The sequence below is a fragment of the Aquarana catesbeiana genome, linkage group LG08 (genome assembly GCF_042186555.1).
Source record: "Aquarana catesbeiana isolate 2022-GZ linkage group LG08, ASM4218655v1, whole genome shotgun sequence".
NCBI lineage: Eukaryota > Metazoa > Chordata > Amphibia > Anura > Ranidae > Aquarana > Aquarana catesbeiana.
In genome coordinates, this window is record NC_133331.1 from 159,210,134 (window position 1) to 159,234,871 (window position 24,738).

Below are 24,738 nucleotides of genomic sequence, written 5' to 3' on the forward strand. Positions count from 1 at the left end.
GTAATTGAGCTACTGGCCTGTCCTGCATCCAGCGTTCTTTCGGAATGCACATTCAGTGCTGATGGAGGCTTTGTAACCGATCACAGGGTGCGTCTGTCCACTGACTCGGTCGATCGACTGACCTTCATAAAAATGAATCAGTCTTGGATCACCACCAGCTACCAAGCACCTGATGCTGATGTAACCGAATAATTTTTTTTTAAATCTCAGATCCCTTCAAAGACTGCCTATGCTGATGCTGAGTGACTATCCCTGAGTAATTATCCTCTTCCTCCTCAATCATCACGCTGATAGCTTGAAAGAACATTTTAGGTTCTGGGCGCCACCACCAATGCCTAAGGCACAATTTTTCAGCCCCTGTTTAACAGGGGCGTGTGATTACAATTTTTGATGCAATACTTTGCAGCAGGGCTCGTTCCAACTAGAGTGTCTGTGAGGGGTTGCAGTGTTGTGGCACCAGCACCACCACCACCAAAGGCCCAATTTTTCTGCCCCTGTTCAACAGGGGCATGTAATTACAATTCTTGATCTAATATTTCACAGCAGGGCCCATTTCTGCACCCACCAAGAGCGAGTGAGGACTTACAGTGTTGTGGCACCACCACCACCAAAGGCCCAGTTTTTCTGCCCCTGTTCAACAGGGGCATGTAATTACAATTCTTGATCTAATATTTCACAGCAGGGCCCTGTGAGGGCTTACGTTGTTGTGGCCACAACAACACCTAAGGGACAAATTTATGCTGAGTATATAGGGCAGGCCCCTACTTTCAAACATCTAACTTACAAACGACTCCTACTTGCAAACGGAAGGAGACAACAGGAAGTGAGATGAAATCTACCCCTAGGAAGGGAAATTCTCTCCTGTAAGAGTTAATATGGGAAAAACATTTCTCCTTTCCACTGATGCTTTCCAATCCTTGTTCCACAAAAAAACCCAAATTTTCAAAAAACATTTGTCATTGGGACAAAAAGTGAGGTGAAATCTTCTAAAGAGGAGGAAAGACAGCAAAACAAATGTCACAGGGGTGATAACCCTTCCCTATGTTTTCCAAAAAGCTTAAAAAAGATTTTTTGGCTGGAGCGAAACACGTTAAAAATGTACCCGTTCAAAATGACAAACAGATTCTACTTAACAACAAACCTACAGTCCCTGTCTTGTTTGCACCGCCTGTATACTGCTGTTCAGAGTATATAGAGCCTTGTGGCCCCACACCTTTCCTTATTTTAATTTGGGTGCGGGGTTCCCCTTAATATCCATACAAGACCCAAAGGGCCTGGTAATGGACTGGGGGGTACCCATGCTGTTTGTCTCACTGATTTTCATCCATATTGCCAGGACCCGACATTACATTAAACCCGCAAGCAGTTTTAAATGAGATTTTTTCCTTTAAAAATGACATTTGGTGCAGGGACTGTTCTAAACACGGGAAACACGCTCCACTTTACAGGCATACTATAGACACCCCCCAGGTACGATATTTAAAGGAATATTTCACTTTTTTTTTTTACTTTAACCATCATTAAAATCACTGCTCCCGAAAAAACGGCCGTTTTTAAAAGTTTTTTTTGCATTGATACATGTCCCCTGGGGTAGGACCCGGGTCCCCAAATCCTTTTTAGGACAATACCATGCAAATTAGCCTTTAAAATGAGCACTTTTGATTTCAAACGTTCGAGTCCCATAGACGTCAATGGGGTTCTAACGTTCGTGCGAATTTTCGGTCCGTTCGCAGGTTCTGGTGCGAATCGAACCGGGGGTGTTCGGCTCATCCCTAATCCCAGACATATTTTGTTAAAGAAGATGGGTGCTCGTCATCAGTAGCATTCTTATTATTAAAAGCAATGATATCAAGATTCATATGGCAGCATAAGAAACAGAGGATACAGCACACAGTTTTTAGTACGGATAAAGCACATGGGGGGGGGTTAGCTGCAACGGATATAAAAAGATATTATGATGCCGTAGTATTAGCACGAATGGTTGAGTAGACTAGGATAAAGAAAATGATAAAAGATGAGTGGAGGTAGAAAATACACTGAGTAAAACACAATTAAATAAGAATATTTGGGTCCCACATAAATATAGAACACTAAATGGAAAAGTCCCCAAATTAGAAATGTTTTCTGAGTTTGGGATAGATTGCACAGACAAGCAAAATGGGAATATAATTCACCCTTAATTTCATTAACGGGCACAATTTTTTTTTTTTTTTTTTTACCAGGGAACAGGGCACAATTTGGTGATTGGGTTAAAAATACACAGTTAAAAGATATTATTAAAAAAAAAGGGAAACAAGGCTCATTTCAAGAATAGTATTGAAACACAAGGGAGAATTGAAAAAACTGAATGGAGATCTTTACAGCTAAAGCATCTTGTGTCAATGCTTCCACAACCGATAAGATCAGAAAAGTTGAATTCATTTGAAAAGCTATGTAACTCACGGGAGCCTATTAAGCACAGTAAAGCACATATTTAAAAAATAATTACGGAATTGGCAGAGCCAAAAATACGTTCATTCATTGGAAAATCGGAAAGGGAATCGGGTACACAATTAACAGAGCAACAATAAAATACTGAGAGCTGTAAACTGTTATTCGGTAGATATTAACACCATTGAGATGAAAGATAAATGTCTGGCTAGATCAGTGGTTCTCAACTCCTGTCCTCGGGACCCACTAACAGGCCAGGTTTGCAAGATAACTGAAATACATCACAGGTGATATCATTTGCTGCTCAGCGATTGGAGTATTCTAGTCTGCATCTCCCCAGGGTAATACTTAAATTCTGGCCTGTTAGTGGGTCCTGAGGACCGGAGTTGAGAACCACTGGGCTAGATGGTATATAGCCCCGGCTAAAGCACAAATATCAAACGGAAAAATCTCCATTGTGTTGGAGAGGCTGTAATTTGCAGGGCACTATGACTCACATAAGGTGGGAATGCCCAAAGATACGGGAATATTGGCGGGAGTTGCGGCAAAAGATAGTCAAGATTACTGAAATGGAGGTACAAGACCGTGGAGTGGTTTATTCCACATTACAAATAATACAATAAAACAGTATAAGAATACAATAGTTCAGTTTTTGTTAAATAAGGCTCGACCTAGAAAGACCCACAATAAGAGAATGGTTTAAATATTTTTATATATATATATATATATATATATATATATATATATATATATATATATATATATATATACACACACACATACACACACACATACACATACTTCTTTTGGGGTACATGAGTAGTAAAGAAAAGAGGAAGATCAAATAGAAAAGTTTGTTGGAATTTGGAAAAAGTGGGAAGATTATAAAAAAAAAATAAGTATATATGTGGAGAATTATCTGGAATATGGGGGGAGGGATAAGGAAAAAGGAAGATGTATTTACATCTGTTATGTAATACAGTGGTCATCAAACCTGTCCTCAAAGACACCCAACAGGCCAGGTTTGCAAGATAACTGAAATACATCACAGGTAATATAATTTGCTGCTCAGTGATTGCAGTATTCTAGTCTGCATCTCCCCAAGGTAATACATAAAACCTGGCCTGTTAGTGGGCCCTGAGGACAGGGTTGATGACCGATGTAATAATTTATCTGTATAAATAATTTTGTATATTGAAATTTAATTAAAAAAAAATTAAAAAAGACACTTGCTTTTGCAGAGGTGATGGCTACAAGGAAAACTACCTTATGAGTGAGACTAGAAAGAGGAATGTCCCTTATGAGTTAAAGCAGCAATTTCTGAAGCACAGAGCTTTCCATATGCAGATCCCACATGGAAACTAACGAGGGAAGCTACATTTGAGATTTCTTAAAATGTGAGAGATCAATGGGCCATAAAAAAAAAAAAAAAAAAAAAAAAAGAACGAGCAGAAACCTGACCCTCGATAGTACTGCGAACCAAACTCTGTTTCAAACCCATCTTCTGGAAAAAGACAATTCATTCTACAGAGAAACTCCTAAAGCGGAAGCCCTGAGACTCAAACTAAGCGATGAATGCCTTCTATGTACTCTCAGCACAGAAGATGGTGATGATCTGGCAGAGCCCATAGAGTCCCGGATCTAACTAGGTTGGTGTACCACATCCACCTAAACCAGTACAGAGCAAGCAGGATTACTGGAATGCTCTTTATCTTGATCCTGCAAAGCAAACAAGGAAAAAGTTTCAGGTAAGGAAAGGCATAGATCAGGGTATATTTATCCCATGGAATCACTAGAGCATGCAATGCTTCCGTTTGTGGATTCCTGTACATGGAGACAAACCTGTCTAGTTTATTTCCTGGAGGTCAACATCTGGGTTCTTCTACCTGCGACACAGGTCCTGGAACACCTCCAGGTGTAGGGACCAACCGCCCAGGTACTACTAGTTGAGGAAATCTCCCTGCCAATGTACCACACCTGGAATGTACACAGCAGAAAAGGCCTAAACAAGAAGTTCTGCCCTGGACAACATTCAATCCACCTTTCTTGCTGCAGCAAGACTTTTGGTTCCTCTCTGATGATTAATGTATGCTACTGTTGTCAGATGGCCAATGCTGCAGAGACAGCCAAAACATCCGATGCTCCATATGTTGATCAGGAGGATTCCTCCAACAACTAAGTTTACTGTACAGAAAGGGTGCCAAGGGGGTATTCTTCATGTGGCGGTCGAGGGGGTGGGAAAAAAAAGTAATGCTTATCTATCAGAGGGAGAAGGCTTTACAGTCTGCTCCCTATTTTTTTTTGTTAAAGAAGATGGGTGCTCGTCATCAGTAGCATTCTTATTATCAAGATCTGGTCCGATGAGTCATCTTTTAAAGACCATTCAAATCCAACCCTTTTTGCACAAAGGTTCTGCAATCCAACACTTTGGCCAAACGCACTGACAGCAAGAAAAGGGGCAAGAAGCTTTTAGCAAACCATCACAACTGTAGCTTAAATCTACAGCCATCTGCTTCATGAATTCAATATGCAAGGGATCAACCGAAGCTATAGTTAGATCCCTAAGGGATATTAACCAATTAGACATGGCTTTGCAAAGTAAAGTTACAGTCAGGGTCGGGCCACTTTAGGCTATACTTATAATCCTTCTGTAGGCAGCAGTATAACCTGAATGTTGAAGACTGATTGTTTCTCTCAAGGGACAAGGATTTTTACTAAAAATGTAACTGCAAAATATCTGATTACTAAAATAAAGTCATAATGCTGGAGAAGGTCTCAGGAACACCAGCTGTAAAGTTTCTGGACTTGAATACTAAGGTACAGATTGCCTTCTGTGACCAACACAAGTGAAACCCACTGATACTGGGTTGCTGATGTATTATAGGTTTCTAGGAACATGGGGGGATGAGAATACTACCTCAAGATTAACTGCAATACAGACTATCTAGAGGATGGAGCTGTCGCATCAGTGTTCCTAGGAAAATTGAGATTCAGAATACTTTATCAATCCCAAAGGGAAATTATTGAAATAAGGCAACTCAGTCCACCAGACTCCACCTACAACTGAATTACAACCTAATAAAGATGTAAAATTTTAATGACATCTTATAAGGAAGCATCTGAATCCTTAATGCAAACAATATTCCACTCACCGATTTGCAGGGATTTCTTCCCGCTGAAGAGAAATTTTGCCGTTTGGATCAACAAAGTCTTCAACCTGAAAAAAGGTTTACAAGTCAAATAAATAATAATGTCCAAGGGTTTTTTTTTTTTCTTGATCAATCATTTTCACTCTGCAATAGCAATCACAGAATAGAAGCTTTAACTCAAGTAACTTACCTCAATCATAGCCTTTGGCAGCAGCTCAGATCTGAAGAGTTGCAACATGGAGTCCATGATATTTTTCCAGCCCTCACGCAAAATATCGCCATGTCTGTGTGCCAGGTGGAAAACAGTTTTGGCAGCTATCTGGGCCTTTGGGTTGCTTCCAAAAACAGTAGGAAGATTCTCTACAGCCTAAACCAAATGTAAACACTTAAATGCTATCAAATTCAACCATTAAAACATATCTACAATACACCGATTCTTCAATAACACTTACAAAAAATACAAGACAATCATAAAAGATATTAGATACAGTGTAAGAGTTCTCAGAACTATTATGGTCATTTTGAGTTGAAAGAAGGAATTCAAGAACACACTGTGATAAACTGCAAAGACAATAAAAACTAAATGTGGACATGTACATGGATGAAGAGCAGTAGCAGTTTATGAAATTAGGCACAAACATTAGGATCAAATACATGGCAACATATATTGCTAACTGCTTCAGTATATTAGAGGAACCGTACAACCAAAAATCATAGTTCAGCTTTTGTTCAATGATGGAGAGTTATGGCTACTAGGACTCTGGTGATAAAATCTCTGGACCTGAGTTTCCAGGCCAACATATCTGCCTAAGGCTTCGTTCACACCTAGGCATTCTGGATCTGGGGTGGAATCAGCACGATTCCCTAATAGGCATTGGACACGCTTGCGATCCCGTTACTTTCAATGGCACCCCAATCGCGGTGTGATAATGCCGTGGTTGTCAGGGGACAAATCTCTGCAAAATCATGCACACAAAACCGCAGGACTCCTGTCATCCAAAAAAAGTTCTGGAACTCTTAGGTGTGAACGGAGAAGTCAAGGGAATGTCACACTACCTGTTAGATTTTTTTTTTTTGTTTATTTTTTATTGTAGAGTTTGCAAAAGGAGAAGTGAAAACACGTGAAGGTGGATGTAGAGCTCTAGAATGTACAGGCAGGTGGTATACAGAGCCAGGAGCTAGAGCAGGTAGATCACACCAACAGTGAACCTCACCCAGTGGAATGAGGTGACTCATTCCACTGGGCTCACTCTATAACTGAATTTAATTACTTGGTATACAAACCCCAAAGTAGTCAAAAGCATGCCAATGTAACAGTTTGAAAATCTCACCTCACTACTAAGAGTTGTAAACTTGCACAGGGAAATGATGAGGTTGTCAAAAACATCACTTAATCCATAGTGAGCAGATATCATTGCACATTTCCTAAAATAAATACAAAATTAAGTCAGTGGCTGGCATACAAAACCATTATAACCCACCCCGTTCCTTCACAGGGTGTTTAAGATCAAGGCATCCTGTTCCCAAATACAAGAGACTCAATTATTTTAACTTTATTATTGGGCACCATTCTCTGAAAATATATACTATTCACAGAAGTACACGGGTGTAAATAATAAAATTGCTGAAGCACCACTGAAACACAGTATGGATATGTACAGGTATATTCTGGGGTTGATTTACTAAAACTGGAGGGTGCAAAATCTGGTGCAGCTCTGCATAGAAAACAATCAGCTTCCAGGTTTTTTTGTCAAAGCTTGATTGAACAAGCTGAAGTTCGAAGCAGATTGGCTATCATGCACAGCTAGACATCAAAGAAATCCTGGACAGCCGCACTCCAAAAATATTTGCCTTTATTCAATAAAGTGTCATCCAAAATACAGGTCACAGCAAAGTGGAACAAAGCTAACTGCTACAGCATTGCCAGCACCTGGACTTCTAGACTGAAGGAGATGCCTTTTACTTTGATCTGACCCACCTGGAGCGGTGATACTCTCTCTCTATCATGCAGAGCTGCACCAGATTTTGCAATCTGCAGTTTTACAACCCGTGTTATTAGCTGAATTCAGTAAAAGACAATGAAGAAACACCACAGTACCAAATGACAACCCAAATCATTTGTGTAAATGGCTCTGGCATTATGGAATTAATGACGTATGAAAACATAAAACTATAAGCTCTATGTTCCCAGGCAATTTCTCTTGCAACCTTACTATTGAATTACACCAAGAGAATACTTACTTCAAATGTGCCTGAGTTGTCTGAATACAGGCATGGTATACATGATGCAGCTAGTTACGGCATAAAGCACTAGTTGGTGAAGTGTCGAAGGTAAGCAAATTACAGGGCATAATCTGGGTAAAACTTCAGGCCGGGTTCACATATGCGGGTTTGACTGGCTCTCAATGGAGCCGGTTCACACATGCCCGGGGCAGCCGTGGTCTGCAAGCAAAAAGGTTTCTGTGCGTGTTTGGGTATGGTACAGGTGCAAATTCAGGCAATACTTCAGACGGGATTTACACCTGACCCGGTGAACAGGAACACACTGGACCCCATGCTGGGAACCGTGTCCGCACATATGTGAACCCGGCCTTAATAAAGTTCTATTACAGTTTTCTGTTTAGCCAACTCAGGACACTTGTGACTCGATTCAACCTGACGTTGAGGGACTGAAGGGGCACCTAAGGGGAGTGATAGGACATTATAGGTAAGTATCTTTGCAGGTATATAACCCATCTCCAAGATATTTTCTGCTGGACTGGAGAGTCACTTGCCATATATATGAATTGTACAACATGCTCCCTTCCATGTTTTAGTTTAGGTTTCAAGTGCAATTTTAGACAAATCTGTCTCGTTTTAGTGTTGGGTAGAGTGCTTGATTTATTTACTGCTCTAAATGTCTGTTAGGAATGGAAGTGCAAGTCTCCACAACAAGTAGTTATGAAATTTCACCAATATAGACACGGACAGCAATAAAACCTTCTCTATTTATTCAAATCCTCCTAGGGCAGCAGAAATATGGTTTTGCTTTTTTTTATTTTAGACGTAAATGATTACCTAAATCCAGAAATAGCTTTCTGGATAATGGTCTCTTCCATGCTCTTGTCAAATACATAGGAGAGTGCGGCAATAGTTGGACCCCATGTCATTGTGAAGAGATCATGATCATAACTTCCTGGTATAACATGCAAGAAGATGCCCTCTGGGGTGGCTCCTCGGTGCAGCAGTACACTCCACATGTAGTTCTCCTTTACTAGTCCAGTCTGCTCTTCTGGCATGACTATTTCATCATTTCTAGAGAAAAGCAGATACAAATCCTACTGATGAGCCAAATATCTAAATCAATTAGAGTTAGCCAGTTAAGCATGTAATATAGATCACATTCCTTTGACAACTACAAATTATTCTTACATTAGCTTTCTAACAGAAAAACAAACATCTAACTTTGCAAAGCCTTCGATCAGCATTTCATGAAGCCAAGGGTAGTTTTAGACTAGGAGATTTAGATGGACTTGACTAACAAATTAAACCTCAAAAAAATAAAAATAAATAAATAAATAAAAACCTCATATTCAGCCAACACTTTATAAGCAGTATAGCAAACAGTTTTTTCCTTTTGGGATAAAGGTTTTACACAAATTAATAAAAGCTGATCATTGTAAACACCCCCATCCGTGTTAAATGGTTTGTTTCAACCATGTAACTGCCACTTTGTCTGGACAGCTTGGTCTGTTAAAACTTGAAAAATAACAGACTTACTGGGCTGGATCACAAGGTGAAAATAAAGGGGGGGAAAAAAGGCCAAATAAAAATTCAGCTACCACATTTTAAGAATTGGTAAACTGCAATTTATTAAAGTTTTGCTTTTTTGGTGTCTAATACCGCTTTAAACTTGTACAGTTAGCCTTAAAAGAGAAGTATGGGAATGTTTTTTAGTTTAGAACCAGGCCCCTTTCACACTTGTGCAACTTGGGAGTGTAAAGTCGCATGACAAGTCGTACCTCATGATTCCCAATGATAACCATTCATATCTGTGCGACTTCAAGTCGCACCGACTTCAAAGTAGTTCCTCCACTACCTTGGTCCAACTTTAATGCGAGTTGAGGTCCAAAGACCTCAAGTTTACACAGGCATTCCCTAAAATCGCGTGAAAATTGCGGCTGCAAAATCGCACAAATTTCGAGTCACAGCAGTGTGAAAGGGGCTTCATATTTACCTAGGTGGATGCAGCATCATTCTAATGCTGCATCTGTCCCCCGCCGACTCGAAGGCTGAGAACCGTGTGATCAAACACTGCCGATCACTTGGTTCTCAGAGCTCCCTGAGCAGAGAACTGGTGACTGTTAGTCACCGTTGTCAGCTCTGCCCCTCCAGCGCTCACTGGAGTGCTGAGCTGTGGAGGGGGCGGGAGCAAGTGGCTCGCTGAGAAGCTGAGCCAGATGCCGGTCCAGGCATGTGGAAGGATTCCGACCACACGGTCACCATTTTTTCCAAGCCTGGACCGGCTCAGTGACATCAGCCGAAAGCGGGCTTCAGCCTACTGTCTGCTAATAACGGGTCACAGGAGTGCAGAACGAACTGCACTCCTGTGACCCGTTTTCAGCAGACAGTAGGCTGAAGCCTGCTTTCGGCTGACATTGAGTCGATTCAGGCTTGGGAAAGATCGTGTTCACTTCTGTGATACACAGAAGTACAACCAAATGAGTTTTGGGTTCTCTTTTACTTCTCCTTTGAGGAGAGGCTGCTTTTTTTTTCTCACGTTTTTTGTCATGTTAGAAACACTAAGGCTCCATTCACACTAGCGCGTTTTTTGATGCATTTTGCAGAAATGCATGGGAATTTTTTAACATGGGTTCCTATGGAACATGTTCACATCAATGCCTTTTTGTACCTCTGCATTTTTGGAAAGGGTCAGGGACTTTTTTTTTCATGCAAAATGCAGCATTTTGCATGTAATACAATTCAATGGACCAGCATCAAAAACGCATGTGCACCGTTTTTACAGCGTTTTTGATGCGTTTTTTTTTTTTTAAACTGTAAAAAAAAAAAAAAAAAAAAAACGCAAAACGCTGTAAAAACACTACAAAAATGCTGCTCAAAAACATGGCAAGCATGACAAAAAAAACTCCAAAAACACTCAAAAGCAACATGCATAGGTGTGAATCGAGCCTAAAGGTGACTATACAGTGTACAATCTTTTAGATCTACCAATAACTATGTACTGCAAGGGCCTGTCTTGATACAATTTGAATGGATTGTTTAAGTGCTTAATTATGGCATAGTTTTGGTAGATCTAAAAGAGATTGTATAATGTATGGTGAGCTCAATGTAACAGCCATTCTTCGAGCAGTAGCAACACGAATTGTTTCGAAGGACAGTAGCAGCAGATCAACAATTTCATCCTTACACCAGGCTTGGTAAGCTTGTGCTAAAGTGCAGAAGTGTGTGCATCACCCACACGACATTCCGAGACTGACCTCCTTTAAGCTTCTAGCATGAAAAAGAGAAATGAAAGCAAAGTAGTGCCAGAGATCACATCCTGTCTCCTGAGCATGGTAATCCCTGGATCTTTGAAGTCTGTGGTGTTGGATTTACTGAGCAGACTGGATTTCTGAACAGTTCTTAAGCTCTAACTGCCTTTAAAACAGCTGCGAGCATTAAAGGAAGCCCAGCTTCTTAACAGCTACACAAGGTACAGTTACGACAGCACAATGCTAACAGAAACCTGATCAACTGCTTATGTGGCCTGCAAAGTTATATGAAAAAGAAAATAAACAGAATATCAAATATTATTAGAAGCTAGCAATATCCTGAGGTTCAGCATCAAGTGGCACCATTCTTTCACAAATGGCAACAAAATTTATATAATAGTTTTTTTGTTGTTTTTTTTTAATGATTTTTTTTTTGCATTTCCATTCGCAAACAAAGGTACACTACCACATGACAAAATTTTAAATAGTTTACTAGTCAATGCTTCAAGTTAACTTGTTACTGCTGTAATATCAATAAGGACTTTGTGATAAATACAGCATTAAAAAACATGCCAAGTAGCTTGAGGGAACCTGAAGCAACTGTATCTTATAAATGTCTAATATGTTATTATTACAGAGATGACAATTTATGCAGCGCCTTACACTGTATGTTAAAATCAGTCCCTGCCCCCAAGGAGCTTACCATCTAAGGTCTCAATCTCACATGCATACATACACTGGCACATTTAGACAAGAGCCAATTAACCTAGCAGCATGTTCTCGGAGTGTGAGAGAAAAAAGAAGAACCTAGAGTAGAGTACATGTGGTTCAGGGGGGCAGGAGGTGAGGTGGGCATCTGAGGGAAGTTTAGCAACCTCCTCTATAGTGACAGGGCCAAAAAAGAGGCATTGAATGTGGTGGAAGAGATGGTATGTTAAAACGGAATTAAACTGCAAAAAATTATAAAAAATGGCCTTCAGGAACTGTTAGCCATAGTGTGCTAATATACACAGCATTATTAGCACATTATGATAGACTTGTATGCCAAAAGATATCCTCCAATGCTGTGCTGTCAGAGCTCCTGCTTGTCACAGGTGCCTCCATCTTCTCCCAGTCTTCTTTCTGCGTTCCAACTGATCGGCCACTTGATTGGCCGCAATGACGTCAGTCCCACACAAGTGCACAAGAGTTACGTCATAGCACAGAGCCATGTAAAAAATGTATGCAGCCTAGGAGAAGCAGTTATGACAGAAGAAACCAATAGGGTCCAAGAACCTGTCAGTGTTTATTTTTAGGTTCAAATACACTTTAATTAGGGGAGATAACTGGACAGAGGCAATCTCATCACAAATTGTGTCTATTTTGTTATTGAAATGACTGGCAATGTCCTGGGCAGTGAATGAGCTAGTGGGCAGGGGTAGTGGGGGGATGAAGTAGAGAGCTAAAAGGTAGAAACGAGCTGTGGAGGACTGGATGAGTGGGTTTAGCGTGATAAAACAGGTCTGTTTGGTGCATGGAGAGAGGTATTATATTTTAGGAGGGCAGCTTTATACAGGGCAAACTGTAATCAGCTTTTATTTCTTCTGGCGATAGTTCTTTAAGAGCGACTTCCTGGATTTCCTTCCAGACAGGGAGGTGAAATGGAGAACAATCACTTGTGGGTTGTTTCCCAAGTAGTTGTCTGCCAGTTTGTAAATAATCAAAATGAGTTTTGAGCCAAAAAACAATCTGCTAAAGGGCATTCTGAGATAAATGTGGAAAAGTGGTCGTCTAGCACTGAGGCATCGCCACAGTAGGCGTCGGTGTCTACAGCTAAATTTTATACAGACCTGAGACATTCTGTGTTTTAAAGTAAATAACGTTCTTTGCTACAGGATCCCTCCCCCTCCACTTAACCAAGCACGATTTCGATCCAGCGTAAGCAGCAGCTTTCTGTTTTCTCCCTCCTCACAGAGTAGATTGATTGCAGTGGGAGACATTGGCTCCCGCTGCAGTCAATCAAATTCTGTGACAAGGGAGCAGGGGTCAGGGGCGGAGCCCCGCTGTCTGTCTATACACAGACAGGTTGGCTCGGGATGGAGCCCACACACCAGGAGCACTATCAGGGGACCCCAGAAGAAGAGTATAACAAGTAATTCTGCGCTACCCAAATAGTAAGCAGCTAACACGGCCAATAGGATATAAGCATAGAACAAAAAACAGAATAAGCGTAGCGCTAATATGACAAATAACCATATGTTATATAGTGTGAAGACCATTAGGTTCCTCAAATCAGCATATCAAAATGTGTGGGGGGGAGGGACATAAAAAGTATATCAATAGATAATAAAGTCCTCAAGAAATGTATCATGTAAAATGTTAGGATGAGAGTCCTCAATATGTATGTGACTTCATATTAAAACATGTCAAAAGTGCAGAAAACATCTGGACTGAAGAAACACCACTACCGACAGTGATGCCCGCAGTGAAGGGTGGTTACATTGGGCAAAGAGAAACAAAAAAAGGCCACATAGTGTAATCCCGTATGGAAAATGTATACCAAATTTATTAAAAAGAAAGAAATACACTCACATGAGCATGGATAAAAGACAGAGCTGTACAAGTAAAATGGCGGCAGTGGGGTCCTACCCGACGAGTTTCGTCCCCTTGGACATCGTCCAGACGATGTCCAAGGAGACGAAACGCGTCGGGTAGGACCCCACTGCCGCCATTTTACTTGTACAGCTCTGTCTTTTATCCATGCTCATGTGAGTCTATTTCTTTTATAATAAATCTGGTATACATTTTCCATACGGGATTACACTATGTGGCCTTTTTTTGTTTCTCTTTGCCCAATGTAACCACCATTCACTGCGGACATCACCCCTGAGGCTTACACCATCACACAGATTATCCTTGGATCTTCTCCCACCTTCCACGGAACTCCATTAACCATTCAGGATTCAAGCTTGTTTGACCCAATTGAACGTACGTTTTGTCGGGTTCAAACATTGCGGTAAGCCTCCTCACTGTCGGTAGTGGTGATTCTTCAGTCCAGATGTTTTCTGCACTTTTGACATGTTTTAATATGAAGTCGCATACATATTGAGGACTCTCATGCTAACATTTTACATGATACATTTCTTGAGGAATTTATTATCTATTGATATACTTTTTATGTCCCCCCCACACATTTTGATATGCTGATTTGAGGAACCTAATGGTCTTCACACTATAGAACATATGGTTATTTGTCATATTAGCGCTACACTTCTATTTTTTTGACCCCAGAAGAAGAGGATCAGGGCCGCTCTGTGAAAAATGATTGCACAGAGCAGGCAAGTATGACATGTTTATTATTCTAATATAAAAAAAAAAAAAGAAAAAAAAAAGCTTTACAATCATTTTAATGTATTCGAGTGTAAATAGCACATAAGGTTCCATAGGCAAAGTGGCATCTGTGGGGACTAGTGTTCTGTAAACTCCCTGTTCAGATGTTCTGTCTAAAAAGGGCGTTAAAGTGGAATTCTAGGCTAGAACTAACCAAGTTTAAAACTGCTCCTATCCCCCTTCTAACTACTGTAGAAGGAAGATGCTTATACTTGCCTATTCTCAGTGCATTCATATGATCGGCTCCCTGGAGCCACGTTCAGGGCACAGGAGATAAAGTCAACAATGGATGGCCTCATAGTAAGAATATGGGTGATATCACCACCTAGGCATTCCATCTGTTGTCGGCACTTTCTTCTCACCCCTGAAGACAGCCACTAGGACTGGATCGGAGCACCCCGAGAATAGGCAAGTATATACATCTTCATTCTATAGGGTAGTTAGTATAGGTGTTAGAAGGGGGTGGGTGTAGTTTAACCACTTCCCATCCAGGCCAATTCTGACATTACTCTCCTACATGTAAAATTCATCTTTTTTTGCTAGAAAATTACATAGAACCCCCAAACATTATATATATATATTTTTTTTAGCAAAGAACCTAGAGAATACAATGGTGGTTATTGCAACTTTTTATCTCGCATGGTATTTGCGCAGCAATTTTTCAAACACTTTTTTGGAAAAAAAGTTTCATGCTTTAAAAAAAAACAAAAAAATTAAAGTTAGCCCAATTTTTTTGCATAATGTGAAAGATGACGTTACGCCGAGTAAATAGATACCCAACATGTTATGCTTCAAAACTGCACACGCTCGTGGAAAGGTGCCAAACTTTGGTACTTAAAAATCCCCATAGGCAACGCTTTAAAATTACTGGTTACATGTTTTGAGTTACAGATGAGGTTACAGATGAGGTTACAGATGAGGTTACAGATGAGGTGCAGGGCCAGAATTATTGCTCTCGCGCTAACGTTCGCGGCGACACCTCACGCGTGGTTTGAACACCGTTTTCTTTTTTTTCAAATAAAATTTTATTGATTTTCAAGGAAAAAAAAAAAAAAAAGGGAAGAGAGCATAGAAAAAAAAAAAAACAACAAAGTTCAGTTCAATGCCAGCCATGACAACTGATGTTCACAGGTAAGTACATGCAACATTGATAACAGTAATTTCAATAATATCAATAATCATGGTGGTACATTCATCGCCCGTGTTTCCCATCTACCAAACAAAAAGGTGTAATGGGCAAAGAATCTCGCCACTTCTTCGTATTTGTAAGTCTGGTTGCACTGCCCAATTCCTGAATACAAATGCCTCATAAAACCAGAAAAAGGAGAGAGAGGGGGGAAAAGAAAACCAAAACATGGAGACTAGAAAGAAAAAGGACAGAGGTTCCAGTGAGGCTGGAGAAAGGGGGGGGGGGGGGGGGGGGGAGAAAATCAGGGAGGGTAAGGGGGGGGAGGGGTAAGGGGGGAAATTGGCCCGGGTGAGGAGTGCATATGATCTTTAGGTCTGTGGTGTTTAATTATTCATGTGACAAGCATAGCCACTCCCTCATCAGAGAGTATAAACAGATTCCAGAGCATCCAGGCTTTGGAATGTTGTTCTTGTTTATTTTGTGCTGTCAGGACTAAGTCCTCCAATCTCCTGATCTCCTCCACTCTGCGTAGCCACAACCCAGTAGTCGGTGATGAGCTTTTCTTCCACATGAGTGGGATGCAAGATTTAGCTGCATTCAGTAAGTGTAGTATTATCGACTTTTTGTAGCTCTGTGCCGGGATTGTAGTGGCATGGAGCAGGGTGAAAGCAGGATCATCACTTATTGTGTGGTCCGTGAATCTTTGAGTAATCGTCCGGACTGTTGTCCAGAAATGCTGAAGCAGAGGGCAGGACCAGAAGATGTGAAGGAATGTCCCTTTGTCCGTCTGACATCTCCAACATTTGTCTGTGGTAGTAGGGAAATATGTGTGTAGCCTTTGAGGTGTATAGTACCATCTGGTCAGGATCTTGTAGTTAGGTTCCTGTAGCTTTGTACAGATGGATGTTTTAAAGGAGAATCTGATAAGCGTTTGAATTTGGGTGTTGGTGAACTTGCATTGTAAGTCGGTTTCCCATTTCTGTATGAATGTCAGGTCAGGTTGTTCCGCTGGGGAGTTGAGTAGCTCAAATTTTTTGGATATTATTTGCGGTAAGACTCCCTTATTTGCACAATAATCTTCAAAAGTCATCAGGTCACGGTTAAAATGTGCTGGGTTGGGGATTGAGTGTAGAAAGTGGTGCAGTCGTATTGTTTTCCAGAATGGCAGTTGGAATCGACCCCTGTCATCAGTTAGATATTGAATAGAGGGCCATTGACTTTCAACCAAGAAATGTGAGGCCCGATCCCTGCTGGTTGATGCAAGTGTCTCGTGTCTATGATTGTTCCAGACCGGGGGGGGGGGATTAGGATTACCCAATGCAGTAAATAATGTAGAAGCGCCTACCCGTAGGGTCGTGCCTATTACGGGATGCGACTTCAATGATGAGGGTAACTGGTCGAAGCACCAAACCGCTACCTTCAGTGAGACTGCGGACTGGGCCTGCTCCAATTGTATCCACTGCTTGTTTTGGCCATGTCGGTTCCAATCTATTGTCCTACCTAGGTGAACTGCCCGGTAGTAGTTCTGTAGATCTGGGGGAGCTAGCCCTCCAAAATGTTTGGGTAACGTTAAATAACGCCTGGGCAGTCTAGGTTTCAAATTTGCCCAAATGAATTTAACAAAAAGGGAATGTACTTGTTTAAGGTATCGAGGTGGAATCCTGACCGGCAGTGCTTGGAATAAATATAAAAATTTCGGGAGTAGAGACATTTTGAGATTACACCTACCGAACCAGGAGTGTAGTCCTTTGTTTCACGCTTCCAAAAGTAAACAGGTCTTCGTCAATAGTGGTGGGAAGTTAAGTCCGAAGGTGTGTTTTAGGTCAATGGGTATCCGGGTTCCCAAGTATTTGAGGGAGGCATCAGACCATTTAAATCTAAACTGTGATTTTAGAGAGCTTAATCTACTCGGTGTTATATTAATCCCCATTGCCTCCAATTTATCAAAATTGATTTTTAGGTTGGATAAATTTCCAGATCAAATTCCCCAAGGAGGTTTGGTAAGGACACCACTGGATTGGTCAAAGAAAACATCATGTCATCAACATAGACCGAGATCTTATATCGGGCATCTCCTACTGTCACGCCGGATATGTCTGGGTTAGATCATATAGTGCATAAGAAGGGTTCTAGAGCTGAGGCAAACAGGAGGGGTGAGAGCGGGTATCCCTGTCTAGTACCATTTGCTATAGGGAATGAATATGATGATAGAATGCCATTGGTTTTGACCTGGGCAGTGGGATTGGAATATATGCTAAGGATCCACTGTAGCATCTTGTGCCCCAGGCCAATCTTTTTGAGAACTGAGGACATGAAAACCCGTTGTAAAACACGCCTTCTCCACGTCTGTACTGAGGAAGACGCATGGGGTTTTAGTGACAGAAGCTACATGAATGAGATTAAGCACTTTGGTGGTGTTATCCCTCGCCTCTCGGGCAGGGACGAATCCCACCTGATCCAGGTGAACTAGGTCTGGCATGAGTTGGGTTAGTCTGTTGGCTAGTATCTTTGTGAAAAGCTTAAGATCCACATTCAGCAGGGATATAGGTCTACAGCTACTACAGGCCGCCGGGTCTTTACCTTCTTTCGGTATGAGGGATATATGTGCCCTCAGAGTGTCTCTGGGGGGAAGAGCCCCCTCCCCCAGATGATTAAACATCTTCCCCATATAGGGGGCTAGGAGCAGCAGAAGGGTTTGGTAGTACTGTACAGTAAACCCGTCTGGGCCTGTACTTATTTCTGCCGATAGTTGGGGGATTTGAGCAGCAGATATATAGTCATTTATTGTCGTGGCGTTTGGGGGTCGTACTGGGAGGTTATAAAGGGAAGAGTGGTAGTCCCTAAACTCTTTCGCCATCTGGGTTGGTGTGGTCTTTTTTTGTCCCGATGGAGCTATGATTTGGGGAATGTATGTGTTGAGTCTATGACTTCTAACTGCTTTGGCAAGTAGTTTCCCGCATTTCCCGATTCATAAGAGAATTTGACAGATTTGTAGTGCCGCCTTGGCTTTATAGTGTAGCAGGTCTATTACTTGCTTTCGGAGGGACATCAGTTTTGCTTCTAGTGGGGCAACCGGGGTTTGCTTGTGTTTCGATTCAACTTCATGTATCTTGTGGAGGAGTTGGAGCAGCTGTTGCTCTCTTTCTCTTTTGATGTGAGCGCCATGTTTAATTAACACTCCTCTTATCACAGTCTTGTGGGCCTCCCATAAAGTACCAGGGTCACAGTCTTCAGTGTCATTAGTTTGAAAATAATGCTTCAACTCGTTTGTGATGTCTTTCATGACTACTGGTGTCTGGAGTAGGCTTTCATTTAATCTCCAAAATTTGGATCTGGTGGCCAGGGTGGATGACAGGCTATAGCGCATGGTGATAGGCGCATGATCTGACCATGTAATATTGCCTATTTCCATGCTGTGGACAGCTTCCAATTGACTGTGTGGGATAAAGAAATAGTCTAGTCTATTCTCGAGTACACTTTATGTGGGGATGAGTAAAAAGTGTAGTCTCCAAATATCTATCAATTGGGTGTCGTTTAGGTCCTGAATTATGTGTTTATGTGTGCTCGAGCGTACAGAAGAGGTGCAGGAAAAGGTGTCGACTGCAGGGGCTAGAGGCATGTTAAATGTCACCCCCCCAAGATCAGCTGACCTTCCCTGAATTCTGCAAGTAGATTCAATGTATGGTGTAAAAGTGTCTTGCCGATCATTAGGAGCATAAACAGTGGCTAGCGTGACCTTCTTGTCCCCTATCAATCCCTTAATAAACACGTAGCAGCCCTCGGGGTCTACCAAGGTGTCACTACAAGTCCAGGGTACCACCCCTGATAGGAGTATGGACACCCCTTTGGATTTGGCTGCTGCATTAGTGGCATGGTACGAGCGTGGGAAGTATTGATTTTTAAGGCATGGTGGATTGCCTGTGCTGAAGTGTGTTTCCTGAATAATCGTTATGTCAACGTGTGCTCTTTTAAGGTCATTCAGTATGCGGCGCTTTTCTGGTATGTTCAGACCCTTCATGTTCAGCAAGAAAATGTTCATGGTGTCCATTGTCACCCGGGCTTAAGGGGGGTTTGGTGGAGGGAGATGGGGTGGAAGGAAGGGGGGAGGGGAAGTCAAAGGGGGTTAGAGTGGGTAGATGCCGGTGAAGACGTAGAAGGGAGAAAGATAGGAAAGAAAAAGAAAGGGAAAAGTGAGTATGTAACCATCCAAAAAGGTGGATAATGGACAGTGTAATCTTACTGTCTTTTTAAGTAAGTGCAAATAAACCTGTTTGCAAAGAAGCACGTCCCAGTTCTCACCAGGGGGATGCTTCGTCCTATTGGGGAAAAGGTAAGAGTAGACCAAGAGAGGTTCTCCTGATCCATCCCAGTCCCCCCAGCTTGATAATATGAATGAACACTACTATAACAAAGTAAGTGCATATAAAGAAGGGAAACCGTTTTTTGTAAATTACTCCTGCAAAAAAAAAAAAAAAAAAAACTAAAAAAACAAAACAAAACTTGCTGAGCAAAATGTTATACCCACCCACGCATGTTTAAAGGCATAAATATGAACAAACTGGCACAATGCCATACAAATACTTACTTGATCGCATGGTACATATCTTCTAGCATATCCTGATCAAAATCTTTTCCTCCATTGACCCCCTTCAAATTTTTTCTGAACTCCTGAGGAATAAAGAAGTATTAGCAGAACAAAGGGCTTGAAAATTTGAGGAAATGCTTTACAAAAGTGTCCAAAGTTCAGGACTTTCTGTCAGCTGCAGATAGTGCAGACAATCTTTTGCTTTGAAGCATTGCCTAAGGGAAATCGGCAAACTTTCTAGGAAATTGTAGATGCTTGGAAAAAAAAGAGCATCGCACGAGGGACCGATTTAGCTTCTTAAAGGTAAGAACAGAAGTTCTAATGCAAGGCAAGTTCAAATCCATTCACATTTGAGGGGGTAAAAAAAAAAAAAAAAATGTAAAGTAGATCTGATTCAGTTAAAGCGCTCCTGTTGCTAGACCATTTATTTCAACAACCACCTTCCCATATTCTTTAACATTTAACCACTTCAGCCCCGGAAGGATTTGCCCCCTTCCTGACCAGGCAATTTTTTGCGATACGGCACTGCGTCCTTTTAACTGACAATTGCGTACTTGTGCGATGTTGTACCCAAACAAAATTTATGTCCTTTTTTGCCCACAAAGAGAGCTTTCTTTTGGTGGTATTTAATCACCTCTGTGGTTTTTATTTTTTGAGCTATAAACAAAAAAAAAAAAAAAAAAGCGCGACAATTTTGAAAAAAACAGTATTTTGTACTTTTCTTTGTATATTATAGCAAAAACTAACATTTCTTCCTCAGTTTAGGCCAACATATATTCTTCTACATATTTTTAAGAAAAAAAAAAAAAAAAAAACGCAATAAGCATATATTGATTGGTTTGCGCAAAAGTTACAGCATCTACAAAATAGGGGATAGATTTATGTAATTTTTATTTATTTTTAACTTTTTTACTAGTAATCGCGGTGATCTGCGATTTTTATCGGGATTGCGACATTGCAATGGACACATCCGACACTTTTTTGGGACCAGTGACATTTATACAGCGATCAGAGCTAAAAATAGCCCGACTGACGTATAAATGTCACTGGCAGTGAAGGTGTTAACACTAGGGGGCGATCAAGGGGTTAACTGTGTTCCCTATGTGCGTTTCTAACTGTGGGGGGAACGTGGCTGACTAGAGAAGGAGAGACAGAGCGTTGTTCCTACTTAGTAGGAACACACGCTCTGTCTCCTCTCCCCTGACAGAACCGGGATTTGTGTGTTTAAACACACAGATTTGGTTCTCGCCAACCAAGGCTTTCTGCATATTGAAGCGTCTTGCTAAACTGTACATCCAAGTATCATTCACAAATTATGTATCATGCTATGTGATTTTATATTTTATATATTTTTGTACTACTAAATCAAATTCATAAATAATCTCTATGATTTTGTGCTTACCTTGTTATAAAGATAAAATTGTCTTCTATAAATCCCCATTTTTTGGGGGGCAGCTAAGTCTTCCTCCCAATTTTACACTTGCATGTTATTTACCTGTAAAAGCCTCCTTTGTATAAACATCCAAAAGCCCCAAGCCTGTTGCTGGGGGCCGCTATCATAATTGTGAATTGTGATGTGAGCAGCCCAAGCACTCTCAAGTCTATCACTCAACTGACACTCTATTCCCCCTTCACTACTCCACCAGTGGCTACAAATAAATGTGTTTTTAGGGAGGTGGTCCTCCACAGACAGCAATCAGCGACTCCAAGAAAAGGACTAGGACGTGCAAGGAGGGCCTGTACTAGGGAATGGACTTACCCTGGAGTAGTCAAGTTTGCTAGTAAGTGTGCTTCCCCTGGTAAGCAACATGCTTAAAGTGTACAGGATGCCAGGCATGGGTCCTGCATGGGAAATGTGTCCCCAGTGTTATGGTCCCTTTATGGGGGACGATTTTAAATTAACGATAAATAGTAACACCTGGAGACGCCACCAGTTCATTCACACTGCGCTCTGAATGGCTGGTGCTGATGCATACTAGCACATTATGCCTTAACCTTGCAGAGGATTTTTAAAAAAGTGCGGTTTACTTCCGCTATAATAGCAAGCAGCAGTATTTTGAATACAACACTTCTAATTTTTCATTTTCAATCACATTTGCGATCAATTTGGAAAGCTTTTTTTTTTTTTTCAAAGAGGTTTGGAAAAAAACTTGAATTACAGAATCTCTGGCCTAATCTTACCTCCAGAGTCATTGGAACATTCTGCTTGCGAACATTGTGATTGTGTTGGTCAGTATTCAGCATGATTACAGCATAGGCCAAAGCAAAGCAACCATCACTATGTGCAAAAGGAGTCCCATTTGATTTCTGAAGGAAATGCAAACATTTAAACTTTTATTAAAAACACTTTAAACTGTAAAATAAACACAATGTACAATAGAGATCTTCTTGAAGCATTCACACAGTTGTGAATTGTAAGAATCTAAAAAGAAAACTATTGAGGCATCACCATAAACGCTAATTTACAAACTGCTACAGCACTTGTAGTGCTTTACTATATCATAACACATGTGGCTGGTACTAAAAATGTATTAAGTTGCTATTAAATTAGTACTAAGGTGCTGTTACTTACCCTCCAATGTTCGGTAAAAGCCTCTAAAAGTCGCTGGATCACAGGTGCTTCCCCTGGTAAGCGAAACGCTTCAAGGTAAAGCCTTAAAGCTTCATCAATTCTAAGACCCTGGAATTGAAACGTCCTAAAAAGAAACAACCTATTTCATTCATCTAAATATGACATTGACATTAAACATTGATGAAAAGCAGTCCACTCCTTATCTAGCTATCCCTAGACATTTATGATAAGCCTAAAACATACACTCATGTAAGATCTCCTCCGCTTATCTCTAGAAAGGCTTTAGGTCGCACACGTTATATTGAGACAATTCTGAATACAATGAAAACCATATGCATAAAAAAAAGAAATTAAAAAATTAAAAATTTTATGGTATCTTAACTTTAAAGTGGTTGTATACCCAAGTTGTCATTTTTACCTACAGGTAAGCCTATAATAAGGCTTAACTGTAGGTAAAATTAATATCTCCTAAACCTGTACGGTTTAGGAGATATTCCCTTTGCACGCAGCTGCAGTCGTCAGCGGCACATGTGCTCTGAATGCCCGGCAGACGCTGCCGGACCTTGCCGGGAAAAAGACTTGCGCACACATGCGCGGGAGTGAAGTCATCGCGGCTCCGGCCACTCAAAGCGCCGGAGCCGCGAACCCGGAAGAAACGCAGAGGGCAAGATGTCAGCTCCCTTGGCGTGGACCGGGCTGCGATATGGGGGCTTCGATCTAAGGTAAGCATTTCATAATGAGCCTTGCAGGGTTTATTTGTTTTTCTTAGATGTGCGGGTATACAACCGCTTTAATGTTTTCACTGAGGGGCACTGCCTCCTATCTTGCAAACTGGCTGGTCAAACCAAGTTTGATACTTTACTCTACACCTTACCGACTTGAACATTTATAAAAGGTCTCCCAAAACAAATCTTTCTCCGCGTGCGGGACATACAGCAAAGAACAGAAGACTCAAAGTCAAGCATGGCAACTGTTCGAAATTGGTTTCAAAGAGGCACTCAAGATTTGATGGCCAACAAAGTACCTGGCATCCTTTGGTGTGAGCTCTTAAATAGGAAGTTTGTATTTAAACATTTAAAATTTAGTCAAGTATGCTTTGAAGCATAAATGTGTTATCTAGTTTTTACTATCTATCTTTTTTACATTTTTTTTGGCTAAGGTTACACACAGACATGTTTTGCATGAACTCGGTAATGATCTGGGTGAATGTTCCCTGGTCTCTGCCGGCAGCTCTGTGGAAGGAGGGGACTATTTGTCCTGTTCCCACCTTCTTCCTTCCTTGTAGAAAGTACCGTATTTATCGGCATATAACACGCACTTTTTTCCCCTGAAAATCAGGGGAAAATCATGGGTGCGTGTTATAGGCCGATCCCCCCCCCCCCCCCCCCCCAATTTTGTATGATCGGAGCGATCGCCGCCGACATACACAGCCTGCAGCGACTCGGCGGAGATACACATACCCGAGAGTCCTCGGCTTTTCTCGGCGCCGCTTACAGTCCTGCCCTATGGGCCGAGGACTCTCGGGTATGTGTATCTCGGCTCCGCCGAGTCCCTGCAGTCTCGGTGCCATATTTAAATTTACACATACACTGTGTATGTCGGCAGGGATCGCGGCGATCCCACAAAGCTGCACGGGGGCAAGGCTGCACTGGAGAAAAGCTGCACTGACAAGGCTGCACTTGGGCAAGGCTACAATGGACACTGGGGCAAGGCTGCACTGACAATTCTGCACTGGGGCAAAGCTGCACTGACAAGGCTGCAATAGACACTGGAGCAAGGCTGCACTGACACTGAAAAGGCTGCAGATGGACACCGATAACGCTGCATTGATGGGCATTTTAATGTAAGTTTTCCTTCCTTAAACTTTACTCCTAAAAGTTTTTTTCCTTAAAATTCCCTCCTAAACTTGGGGTGCGTGTTATACGCCGATAAATACAGTAATTGTAAGCAAAATCTGCTTTTTTAGATACAGTACTTGAGTGTCTCTGAGATCAGCCAGGATAATGTCTCTATGATGGACTGCTTTCTTAAGT

At 41.4% G+C, this 24,738-nt stretch overlaps 1 protein-coding gene across 8 annotated transcripts in view; it reads right to left on the reverse strand.

The window, feature by feature from the left end:
- The window catches only part of GBF1 (golgi brefeldin A resistant guanine nucleotide exchange factor 1), a 385,214-nt gene that overhangs the window by 112,164 nt on the left and 248,312 nt on the right, over positions 1-24,738 (reverse strand). For all 8 annotated transcript variants that reach the window (XM_073596625.1, XM_073596624.1, XM_073596623.1 and 5 more), the window contains 7 exons: positions 22,706-22,829; positions 22,315-22,440; positions 20,134-20,216; positions 8,637-8,873; positions 6,911-7,004; positions 5,770-5,946; positions 5,583-5,647 (listed from right to left, as the gene is read on the reverse strand). In XM_073596625.1, coding sequence (XP_073452726.1) covers positions 5,583-5,647; positions 5,770-5,946; positions 6,911-7,004; positions 8,637-8,873; positions 20,134-20,216; positions 22,315-22,440; positions 22,706-22,829 — 906 coding nt within the window. The remainder of the gene's footprint in view (positions 1-5,582; positions 5,648-5,769; positions 5,947-6,910; positions 7,005-8,636; positions 8,874-20,133; positions 20,217-22,314; positions 22,441-22,705; positions 22,830-24,738) is intronic.